General features: G+C 44.2%; 1 protein-coding gene across 2 annotated transcripts in view; it reads right to left on the reverse strand.

Annotated features, from left to right (window-relative positions):
• The window catches only part of LOC142580196 (uncharacterized), a 215,653-nt gene that overhangs the window by 144,158 nt on the left and 59,375 nt on the right, over window positions 1-12,120 (reverse strand). For both annotated transcript variants that reach the window (XM_075691081.1, XM_075691079.1), the window contains one exon: window positions 6,487-6,563. In XM_075691081.1, coding sequence (XP_075547196.1) covers window positions 6,487-6,563 — 77 coding nt within the window. The remainder of the gene's footprint in view (window positions 1-6,486; window positions 6,564-12,120) is intronic.

Below are 12,120 nucleotides of genomic sequence, written 5' to 3' on the forward strand. Positions count from 1 at the left end.
ACGCGCGGGAGCAAACTAGCGCTAAAACAAACCATGCATCGAAAACTGAGGGAGGTAGGCATGAGAAAAAAATTCCCTGTATCCCCGCATAGTGGCAGCATGACAGAAAAGAAAAAGTTGGGAAATTAGCGGGCTTTTTAGACATACAGACAGCGCCATCAATATACAGCATCGACCATTTTCGGACTTGTTCGCGGCGCCGTATATTTATGTCAATGACCGTCAAAGGGTTAAGGACCGCACAAAGAGCAATGGAACGGAGAATGCTAGGCATAACGTTGAGACAGAAAGAGAGCGGTTTGGATCAGAGAGCAAATGGGTATAGACAATATTCTGATTGACATCAAGAGAAAGAAATGGAGCTGGGCAGGTCGTGTAATGCGCCGTTTAGATAACCGTTGGACCATTAGGGCTACAGAATGGGTTCCAAGAGGAGGGAAACAGAGTTGAAGACTAGGTGGAGCGATGAAATTAGGAAATTTGCATGCGCTAGTTGGAATTGGTTGGCGCAGGACAGGGGTAATTGGAGATCGCAGGGAGAGGCCTTCATCCTGCAGTGGACATATGAAATACCTACAGCAAGAATTGGCACTGACCCCACCTGACAACAACAGCACGGCATACTTATGGTAGTCAAGTGCATTTATTCTTTTTATTTTTCACTTAACAGCTAGGAAGATGAAGCACCATCAACTACTGCCACGATACAATGTTTACCACCTTCATTTACCATACAAATGGTTCGGAAATTAACAGTGCTAAACAGACAAGGACGAAGGAAAAGAAGAACATGACACTGCGACACACGAACACAACACACGAACAGCGCCAGGGTCGTGTTCTTCTTTTCCTTCGTCCTTGTTTGTTTAGCGCTGTTAATTTCCGAAACATGAATTACAACCAAATCGCCCAAGTTTCTCTTGTAATATAAAATGCTGACAAGGTTGCACATTTTTTTTGAGTAACAACAATCAAACTTCAATATTATGAAGTATAAAAAAACCCAACAGCCTTCTAGAATGCTTATGGGGGCTCATACCATGTCAGTACGCATTTATAAAAAAAAAAATTCGCCACATACAAACAAAAGAGGTGAGAGGGAGAACTGTGTGAAATCATATAATGAAGTGCACCAGCCATTACTTTGTTATAAGGTAATTGACTAGTGGTCAGATGCATGCAAAGCTGAATTGCAGGTCACACCTAGTTGTCAAAACTGCCATTGGATAATGCCATGCATGTTTTCACTAGCAGGCAATGCCGCATACTAGTACTAGGCTCAATTTTTGCTTAAACTTCAGTGAAATTTCTTTAACAAGGGATACCAAGACAGACACAGTAGAGGACCCAAGTACAATACACCACTAGCATGCACCAGTGGTATGTTGTATGTGCTCTCCAGAGTCCATGTTGGTTTCACTGGTCATAAAAATGTCGCCACACCAACTAGCCCAGGTCACTACACTGTTGCTTTAGGAATATCTAGCACTCTAGTACACTCTAAGAATGATATACGAGGCCACAATGTGCACTGTAGTGACTGCTAGTGGCAACAAAATGAAGACTGTTGCTCTGCCACCAGTGATAAAAAGAGGCCTATTTCTCTGTGCTGTCAGGAGCAATTAAAAATAGGAACAACATGGGACATGCCTCTACATGTTTCTGGCCTTGCATAAGTGAAATCAATATGCCCATTTCATGCTGCATGGGTACCACGGTAAATGGGTACCATAAGGTACCCATTTCATTCTATGATCCCCTAATTTAAGCTGACTTACAGTTAAAATGTGCAATCACCAAGCAGCATAAAATAAAGATGCTGACATTGAGCAACACTACACTGAAAATACATCTAAAATGATTAGAAATACAATACAATATGCATGTGGCTGCCACTTAAGCGAGATAAGGCACCTTCTGTGCAATGCTTGCAACTTAAAAAAGAGAACAAACTTTTTTTTTTCTTCCCAATCACAGCGTGCGCCCCTGGATTCCTTGCAGCACTACCAGATGGCACTTGCCTCTGCGCATCCGCGGTGCCGGCCGTGCGGGGGAAAGAAAAAAGAAGAAGAAGAACTGGAGCGCTTGTCCTTGCGCATATCGCTCAGCGCAAGCGTTCACCGGTAAAGATTACGGTTGCATAAGCTGCAGTTGCTGGGAGGTGACAGCTGTAGCATATGAAGAAGGGAGTGCCGTAACTACACTTTCATATGTAAACGAACAACCCGCCTAGCCACAGATCTCATTTGTGTTCTGATAGCGCTATGGAAAGGCCATGCATAGTTATGTCTCCCAAAGAGCAGCGTGAACATGATGGGCGGCAACAGAAACAGCAATGTCAATATGCACAATGGCATCATGCTCAGGCTAGGTAGGACGCAGCGGTTCCTGCCCGAAGCAAGCCACACACAGTTAAGTCACCTGAAGAGCAAGGCAAATATGATGACCTACAAAAGGAACAGCAATGTCAATATGCACAATGGCATTGTGCTCTGGCTGGGCAGGACCCAGTTCAAGGCTATGTCACATTGGTCTATCGGAACAAGCGATACCACAGCTTCGCTGACCAACCACCTTCACAGCATGAACTGGAGCCCCCCCCCCCCCCCCCCTTTTTTTTTTCATGCATTGCCCAATGGGCCATCTAAGTTGCTGAGGCACTCAAGAAGAAAAAAAAATGGAAGGAGCATGCCCTGTACAGTTTCGATCAAGACAATGGATGGCAGACTAACCACTTGCTTACACCCACTGGCAACATTTGCATGCAGAGTAATGCAGAAATAATGAGCTCTATCTCAGCCAGCTTATTCGGCTTAATTATGAAGCCTTGATGCATGCACGCAATGCACGAGGACTTTGTTAAATTGAAACTGCAACCTAAATTTACTTTCTAACATCACAGTCCCAAATACGCTAAATAAAAAAATCTTGCATTTCATTGATTTAAATCAAGACTTGACAGCCGTAGCAGTAGTTGAATAGTAAAAATTTTACAATTAAATACATATAGTACTCAGAAGAAAAAATAGAGAAGGAAAAGAAATGGCTGCAAATATAGAGCATATTGCACTTCTAAAATGCAGTAAAATAAAGGGAAGGTAGCAGGGTCAGGGGCAAAAATCTAAAAGCAAATTGCGCAACTTCTGAAGTGTACTACTGTCATGAAAGTGACAATAATGACAAATGGAACCTGCCTAAATTAGTATAGTCATATATAAGAAATGTCATTAGTAATAATTAGACTCACAATTACAGCTGATACCACCTATAAAAGGAGATATATGTAACTCCAAAACACTAGACATAATATTTTTGATGCTATGAGTCTTGCTGGGGAAAGAGATTCTGAAATAAGTCAGAAGCAGAAAAGCTACATGAAACCTCGAAAAAAAGAAGCATTCATAAGCAGCTGTAGATAATCATTAAAGAAATTGAATGCTGCACTAGCTTGCTCCAAGACTATTCCATAAGCTCATCAACAATGCCTTTCAGGAAGTCAGCTATCTTTAGCTATGTATGAAGACTGCAGGAATAACGTAAACTATTTACAACAGGGCTGGTTAATAGAAGGCACCTGGAATACCGTACAGTCTCATGTAAGGGCCTAACCACCAACTTGGCAGCCTATAATTTGCACAAAAAAAATTCCAACTGAGAAGCAGTTGCATTCAGTGCACTGATGACATGTGCAACATACTTTAGCACGGCACTACCAGATGGCGAGAGCGCCGCTAGTTTGCAAGAGCTGACAATTGTGCTGATGAACAGCACGTAAGCAGCAGTGGCTGCAATGGCGAAGACGAGTAGCCAAGTGCGCAGCAAGCATCAATGGATGAATCAATTATGAAAAGGGTAGCATTTACTTTAGTGGTAGTGGCCAATCACGGAGGATTAAGACTGATTTCATATTTGTAGTTAGAAAAATTAGACCATATGGCATGGTCCCGTGTAAGAGCAGCACCTTGTCAAAATTGAATAAGTGTGACCATTACATGAGTCTATACTGTAGTTATTTCATAGGCACCATTTGCATGAACCTTGCCATACGTGATCCGGTATCCCTAAATATGCAATATATTCATTTGTAAATGAATATCTGAAGAGAGAATCATGCAACTGACCTTGGCTGCTAATGAATATGTGAAATTATCAGACACCATTTTCAAATCAAACTTAATAAATTCAATAGCCTCAACAATTTTATTTGTGTTCAAAACTTCAAATATTCAACTCCACTAACTAGTCAAGTTTGGCGACAAATTCAAAATGAATATTGCAGAATACAAGCTTTCTACATGAATTTTAAGGGTTCATCTTGAACAACAATGGCTTTGTAACATAAAAATAGGCCATAGAATCATTAGTTAATGTGTATTCTAGTCAATTAGCCACAAAATTGTAAGAATTATCCCAGTATGTTAAGCCTATTTCATGTCACATGGCCAAGAATGCTTAAAAATGGATGGAATGTATAGATCGAATTTGCATGGTGGCTACAAACTTTATTAAAGGGTCCCTGAAATGGTTCGGACAAATTTTGTGGATGCGTAGGGTACAGCTACAGTAAAACATTCATATCACAACTCGTGTGAAGTGTCTCATATTAAGAGAGCTAGGAAAGATTAAAAGTTACCCTCTTCCATAGCTATGCTTTTTCTCAACTCGTTTGCCAAGTGATCGAGGCTCAGCTCTGCATTCACTGGCTCTGCGTCATGATGGGATGTCGTGTTGTCTTCTTCCGGTTTTCTTGGAGCCAGCGTGCGAAGCCTCTCCAACCTCCCCACCAGCCACCTGGCAGTCGATACCAAGCGAGAGCTATCGAAGCAGCATTCATAGCGAGCATTCTGTCGCAGTCCCAAGCGTATCCAGTATTCCGGTAACCACAGACAAGCTGGGCGTTTCGACGGATGGGTTGAGGCGTAAATGTACGCGAGTGGCCTGATCGGTCTGCACAGTCCAGCCACCTGGTGGGGCAGAGCTTAACCAGCCAAAAATGACCTAATACTGCTCTTAGCAAGTGTAAAATATTTTAAACATTCAGAAAAATGTGTTCACGATTACGCTCCTGCCAAAAATTTACACCAGCAGCAAAGTAGAATACACTTAGTTACGGCTACTGTATTTGGTTGGGCTCTGTGCCACCATGTGGCTGCACCATGCAGATTGTTCGCATCCACGCCTCTGCTCATCCCTTGAAACGGTGAAGCAGCCAGGCCCAGTCTGCTTGCACTTGTGTTTAGCCGAATACTGGACACGCAAAACACTACTGTGGTAATAATTCTCCAGCGTAAACTGACGGCTGCAAATGTGCAAATCCTGGTGCCGATCGGATAGCGACAGTCCGATGCGCTGCAGCCACTCCGCTCACCTGCTGCCTTGCAGAGGGACACGACGTCGCAGCTTGACATATTGCTAGTCGCTATGTTTGGAGCCCACAACAAGAGCGAACCATGGTTCAGCACAGATCACATCGACATAGAGCATGTTTTACCACAAGCAAACGGCACTTGCTGTGTGCTAGAAGTGCTTCAGTGTAGCGACAAATTGTCCTAGTGGATTCTCTTTCTGTTACTTTTTTTTAGAGAAACAAATTAACTAACATTCTAACTACTATGAGCATTTGCTCACCATAGAGTTCAAAAAATTATTGATGATGCGCCCTGGGCAGCCAATTAGATAGCTCGCCCTACTGGCGTCATACGGTCACCTCGCATCACTTGGTCAGGGGTGGATGAAAACTCAGGGGAGTGGCGTGCTGCGATCGGTAGCGATGTGCATTTTTTAACCTTGTAAGTTACACGCTTTATGCGGAGCACTTAAATGCATCGCTAAATGATGAGAAGTGCCAACCCTAATGACTCAATATGTTTGTACAAAATTGGCAAAATTGTTTCAGAGTCTATTTAAGTATGTGTGTAGGATAGAGTGAAAAAAAATCTACACAGTAAGCCATTATGCTACACGTTACTGCAAATGCTAAAAGAATGGTAATGACACTATCTCCTTCCAACACAAGTCTGTTAGCTGGAAGTTCAGTTTCACTACACATCTTGGCACCATTAAGAACAGGCAGTAACAGAACAGACTGTAAATTTTGAATTTTTAAGCAAGCTTTATTGTGTCCACAAGTTTGGAGAATACCAGAATCCTGAAAAACCTTTTAGATACAGACAAAACTGACTAAAGAATCAACGAGTCAATTAATAAACTTTCCTGATATACAACAAAATACAAGAAAGCACTGCAAGGTCACCAAACTGGCACCACCAGTTGTCCATTCCGGGGCCTTGTTGTGCACCAACTTGTGTTTATTAATGAATCTTATATAGTACAAACCAAAGTAGATATTGTCAAGATACATGCAATATGTTTTATACATCATTGTCTTTATGAATGCGTGTGATTATGAGGCACTAACTCATTATAGATACAGGTTAATTGAAGATGAGAATAAGTGAAGGCCATTAGGAATAAGCCCGTACTTACCTGAGACAAGTCAGTTAAGAGGGGTCGCTTGACCGCAGGTATAAAAAGTGTGTGGCATTCCAGGGACTTGAACAGATCTAAAGATACAGAACCATGCCACTTAAAGTCTGCATTCTTTACATGATTATGACTTTTACTTATGATTTTCTGAAATAACCTTAGCAATTATTCAATGAAAAGATCATATGCAAGTCTTCTTGATCTTGACAATGTTTAAAACATGTTATATGAAGTGTGCACACACGTACACACACAGACACACAAAAGCTTCATCCACATACTACTGCATAAATGAACTGCAGATGATGGGGTGTGCTAATGTAAAATTGCGCTTTCTTCTACTTCGTGTCTATTCTCCAATCTCGGCTAACCCTGCAACAACGGCCGTACGTGCTACTTTCTTTACATAGCAGTGAACAGCACAAAACATTTCTGTTTGCAAAGAACATCGCCTGCTAAGTCCCCATGTATTTTTTCACATATGCCACCTTCTTTTAAACTTATCGGCCTCCTCCTTCGTTCAGCTGACTAAATTCCCCACATTGACCTTTTCTCTCAGAAGCATTGCAACTTGGGCTGGTTGGTACGGCATTTTTAGAAACAGAACTAGCACAGTGCTAAAACACATCACACAGTAAGGGGACAAATATGTAGCATTGCATGTCTGCCATGCATCTCTGAAGTTCTTATGAGCAAGTGTGTGCACTTTGAAACACTGGCCATGCATGGCTGCATGCTCTCATACCATAGCTTTCTCCTACTCGGCACACTGCACATACAGCCACTCAAGTAGAATAGATGAGAATCTCATGTTTACACTTCCTATTGGTGCATGACCAACACCGAACTTCACACATGCAGGTTGAACAGCCTTGTTCACATGCTTGTTCAAAACAATGTGTACTTTTCAACCTCCACATTAGAACTATAGAGTCATTTGTAAATATACTTTCTCTTTCAAAAGGAATTGAGGAATTTTGAAAGCAAACTGGTGGAAGTGATGTAAGCTACTTTTACTTAGGCAACTCATCTGTTGCTACAAGAATATTAATAAACATGAATTCAGTTCCCTTAATCTGAGGACATAGTGGCTGTATACACTTCATATACACCTCAAGGGGTGTCGGTAGCGCGATTAAAAGATGGGACAAAAGAAGACACACAGGGACACACACAGTGCTAACTTCCAACAATGTTTATTATCGAAAACCAGGTCTTACTTATACACTCAGCCAACATGAGTCATAGCCACGTTAACAGATAAACATTCAGAGCGAAACTTTTATAAGTGATATGTTAAGCCATGCGCAAAAAATTCAGTTCTTTTTCAGAGAAAGCAAATGATGGTTTGCTGATACAGGAATCCCCTAGGGCATCAATCTGCTCAGCTTCTATTAAAAGTTTAGTCAGTTCGCGCTTATTTATACCAGTAATGGTTGTTGATTCGAAGAGAGGGGAGCACTGTTGTGCCCGTACAACCAGCCCGGATTCCGAATCTACAAGATGCAGAATTTATCCTGCGAATGCCCTTTGGACAAACCCGGGGCTGCGCCGAAAGGCACAGCGCCCTAAACTCTCCCTTGACAAGTCAAGATGCTGAGCCGTCAGGCAGCGGCGTCCTGAGGAGAGGCATCGGCAAGCGACATGTCCAAACGTGCAACAAAGTGCTAGACAGCCCGGCGCCATATTTCCTTTTCCCTGGAGGTCACCGCGCACGGCAACTTTGAAGCGGGTGGCCAGCGCGGTCGCTGGTTGGACCTCTCGGACGACCGTCGAGCGCTGGCTTTGTATTGGGCCGTTTGAGCAACAATCGTTTCTCGGGGCTTTATAAGCCCCGCCGCCGCCGCCTGGAGAACCGGATTCACCGACCCACCGGGAGCTGAGTGCCGCTCTCGAGTGGAGTGAGATGTGTCACGCGTTGGAGCCTCGCCGGACGTCGCCGTGCGGGAACAGTCGCGTTTGCTGTGAGCTCTCGGCCCCAGTGCCAATCCGATCTTGTCCTGTATAATGACTTGTATATAGTGTATAAAGTCCCTTTTGTTATTCTCATCGACGCCTGACTCGGAGTCTTCGCTACCAACGCTCTGTCACGAAACGGGTGACGAGCACTACGGGACCACCTCAAAGTCGTAACAGCACTATGTTGCTTACAATGAAGGGAGAAAAAACCATCTGATGCAACTTTGTCGACTTTATTTTTGTGTTTGCGCAGTCTATCATTAATGCAGCTGCCCGACTGTCCGACGTAATACTTTCCAAACGATAAGGGTATACAATATGTAATTGATGTCTTACAATCTCTAAATTTCTTCCTTAGTTTAACTGGGCAACTAGGAGCACTTTCTCTTCTGGTCTTGTTTTCCTGCACAAGCTGATTAGTTTGTTGGGTGCAGAAAAAACCATATCAGTGTTACCTCGGCGGGCAATTTTCTTTAAGTTGTGCAACAACTGGTGGATATAAGGTATCACTGTTGGTCTTTTTTTCTCACGGTTACTATTTCCTTCTGTACATTCAGAACAGTTATTTTAGAGTGCAGCTCTTAGGCACCCATTCCTGCAGCGAGCGTCAGCATTGTCCCTTGTAACCGAACGAGCACAGTGAAGAATAAAAGCAAATGCGGAGTGCAGCATGAGATCAAGGACAGTGATAGCGAAGAGCGGGAGGAGTTAAGCGGAGGAGGAGGGTATGGCAAAAGCGTGAGAAGAAAGGCGTAGTGCCGCTCAAGACAGGCTTTGTGGCGATGATGGCTACAAGATGGCGTTAGACTAGCATGCGTTGCATGTATGGAAACAAAGCGCTGCATGAGCGTAGGTCCATCTGTGGCAGCTAATGTGAATCACGCCAATGACAGTCGTGCCACACATCGCTCCGTTTGCAACATGTCGCATGAGACGGGTTGTCCATGCCAGCCAAGATATCGCAAAATGAAAATGCGTATAGAGCCGCACTCAAATGTCCCATTAGGGGGTATCATAATCATGGGTGAATTTTTTGTCTAAAGCACCCATTAACCTGTAGTGATGTCAGATAATGCCATTTCGGATCTGCGGTCATGGCAAAAGGTCCGGGAAATTGCACGGCGAAGGGCTCTTGCATCCGAAATTCCAGACGTTCTTGTACATTGTCTCATGGGGTACGTGGTGGTGCAGCGAAGCCGTCCGAACATAGCCTCCTCTATACTTGGAGTGCCTGCTCAAATGTAAGGGAAGCGCCGTCGGTTGGCAATGTTGCTCTGCCAGTTTTCTCTGCGTGGTGGTGCCGCCAGCCCTGGGCAACAAAAGCCAGGTGGCTAGGCTGGCCAGGCCTGTTCAGCCTGTTCTACCACTGGTACCCCTTGTTTGATTATTGCTAGTTGTGTGCGTGGTTCTGCGCTTCAAGCTCACACGTGTTTTGGCCCCATCATGGACTACTGTTGTGTGCTGAAGTGCAAATCGGACTCGAAACGGAAAGTTCCGGGCGTTTCTTTTCATGAAAACCCTTCTGATGAAAAGCTAGGAGAAAGTAGGTTAAGAGAGTAATCGCAAGGAAGAACTGGGTACCGAATACAACGTCACATTTTTCGGTAGTTTGTAGCCGGCACTTCATTGCTACGGGCTACAAAGAAGGATGCGATACTCTCAAGTTCAAAAGGGGTGCTACTCCCAGAGTCTTTGATGAATACCCGGAGTACATGCAGCCGGCTGCAAAGAAACCGTGGAGTGACTCTGGTGTGCAGGAACGGGAATCTGCAGTTCGTCGCAGTGCGCCTGCTGCCCCTGCCGTGTCTGCTGCCAATCTACTGACCACAGGCAGCCTTGCCCAGAGTGCCAAAATGGATGAAGTCACTACTCCAGCAGCAGGTATTTCTTCTCTGGATGCGGACAGCGAAGTTGTTTGTGTAGAATCTCAGCACGAAATTGAGCCGAATGTGCCTGCCGCGCGCATGAAAAAGAAGCACCAAAGTATCCAGGTTGATGTGCGCAATGCTATTTCGGTAGCAGAACGTCAGAGGTGGCAATGAAGATAGCATGACCTAAAGGCCAAGATTGAGCGACTGAAGCACTGTTGACAGGTATAAATAGGAACTGCTACAGTTAAAAGATAGCTACCTGACTGCTTTTTCCAGCGTCGTGGAAGCAGCAAATGAAAAGCACTTGGGTGCTGGTACACTTTTGTACCAAGCAATGAACTTCTAAAAAATTCGGCCAACGTGGTTGAAGATAACAGTGTGTCATTCTATAGTGCTAAGGAACCTTTCAACGCAAGCCTACGAGCACATCCAAAAAAAAGGGAATCCTGAAGCTTCCAAGCTGAGCTACTTTGCAGAGATTTCTTGGAGTAACATCAGGTGTTAGTCCAACAGCGACTTCAAACAGATGTGGCAAACCTTACGAGCACACAGGCCAAAACTTGCTCTTTGGTAGTTGATGAAATGAGAATCAAACAGCGACTCCAATACAACTAACAGCGAGATGCATTTGTTGGAGAGGTGGACAGCGGAAAGCTTCTGCGAAGACAAGCACTGCCGAACCACTGCTGGCCAATTCCCTGTTGTGTTTTGTACTTTCTGGACTTTCAGTGCGCATTCAAATACCTGCAGGGTATTTCTTAACCAAGAACTGCACTGGACGCCAGCTGTTTGTGCTAATGCAGTATGCAATTAAGCAGGTCGGAACAGCAGGCTTTGTCATGGTGCGCATAGTAACTGACAATCACAAGACCAACGTTCTTGCCATGGAACTCCTGTGCAACGGAAACCTGACGCATTGCATTCAGCACCCCGAGAATCTGCCACGGAAGCTGTTTCTTGCATTTGACCAGTGTCACCTGATCAAAAACATTAGGTCACAATTTCTAGCCCGAGACCTTGGCGAGTGCGGTGAGGGTTCATCCACTTATTTGAAACGACTATACCGCATGCAGCAAGGAAACATTGTGAAGCCTGTAAAGTTTCTCATGAGAAAGCACATTTATCAATAGAATATTGAAAAAATTAACATGTCTAGGGCTGTTCAAGTCTTCTCGCCACTGGTCAATGCGGCACTCAAGGTGCTGAAGGAGCAAGCAGGCCATCCAGTTGACATAAGTTTTGCAGGTGTGGGTCCCACAGTTCGGTTCATGGAAACTGTGCACCACTGGTTCCTGTTAATGGACGTCAGTAACTGTGTCCAGCGTATTCACCAAAAGTTGCCAGACAGCAAACAGTACGACACTGCTGATGACATCTGCCTGACCTGGCTCTTGACATCTTCTGAATATATTGAAGAGATGAAGAACAAGTGCATACAAAAACAGTTCCTGAGCAAGGAACTGCTTTTGGTGGTCATTACCAGTACTCATCATCATCATCATCATCAGCCTGGTTACGCCCACTGCAGGGCGAAGGCCTCTCCCATACTTCTCCAACAACCCCGGTCATGTACTAATTGTGGCCATGCCATGCCTGCAAACTTCCTAATCTCATCCGCCCATCTAACTTTCTGCCGCCCCCTGCTACGCTTCCCTTCCCTTGGGATCCAGTCCGTAACCCTTAATGACCATCGGTTATCTTCCCTCCTCATTACATGTCCTGCCCATGCCCATTTCTTTTTCTTGATTTCAACTAAGATGTCATTAACTCGCGTTTGTTCCCTCACCCAATCTGCTCTTTTCTT

This window comes from Dermacentor variabilis, chromosome 1 (assembly GCF_050947875.1).
Source record: "Dermacentor variabilis isolate Ectoservices chromosome 1, ASM5094787v1, whole genome shotgun sequence".
In the NCBI taxonomy this organism is placed as follows: Eukaryota; Metazoa; Arthropoda; class Arachnida; order Ixodida; family Ixodidae; genus Dermacentor; species Dermacentor variabilis.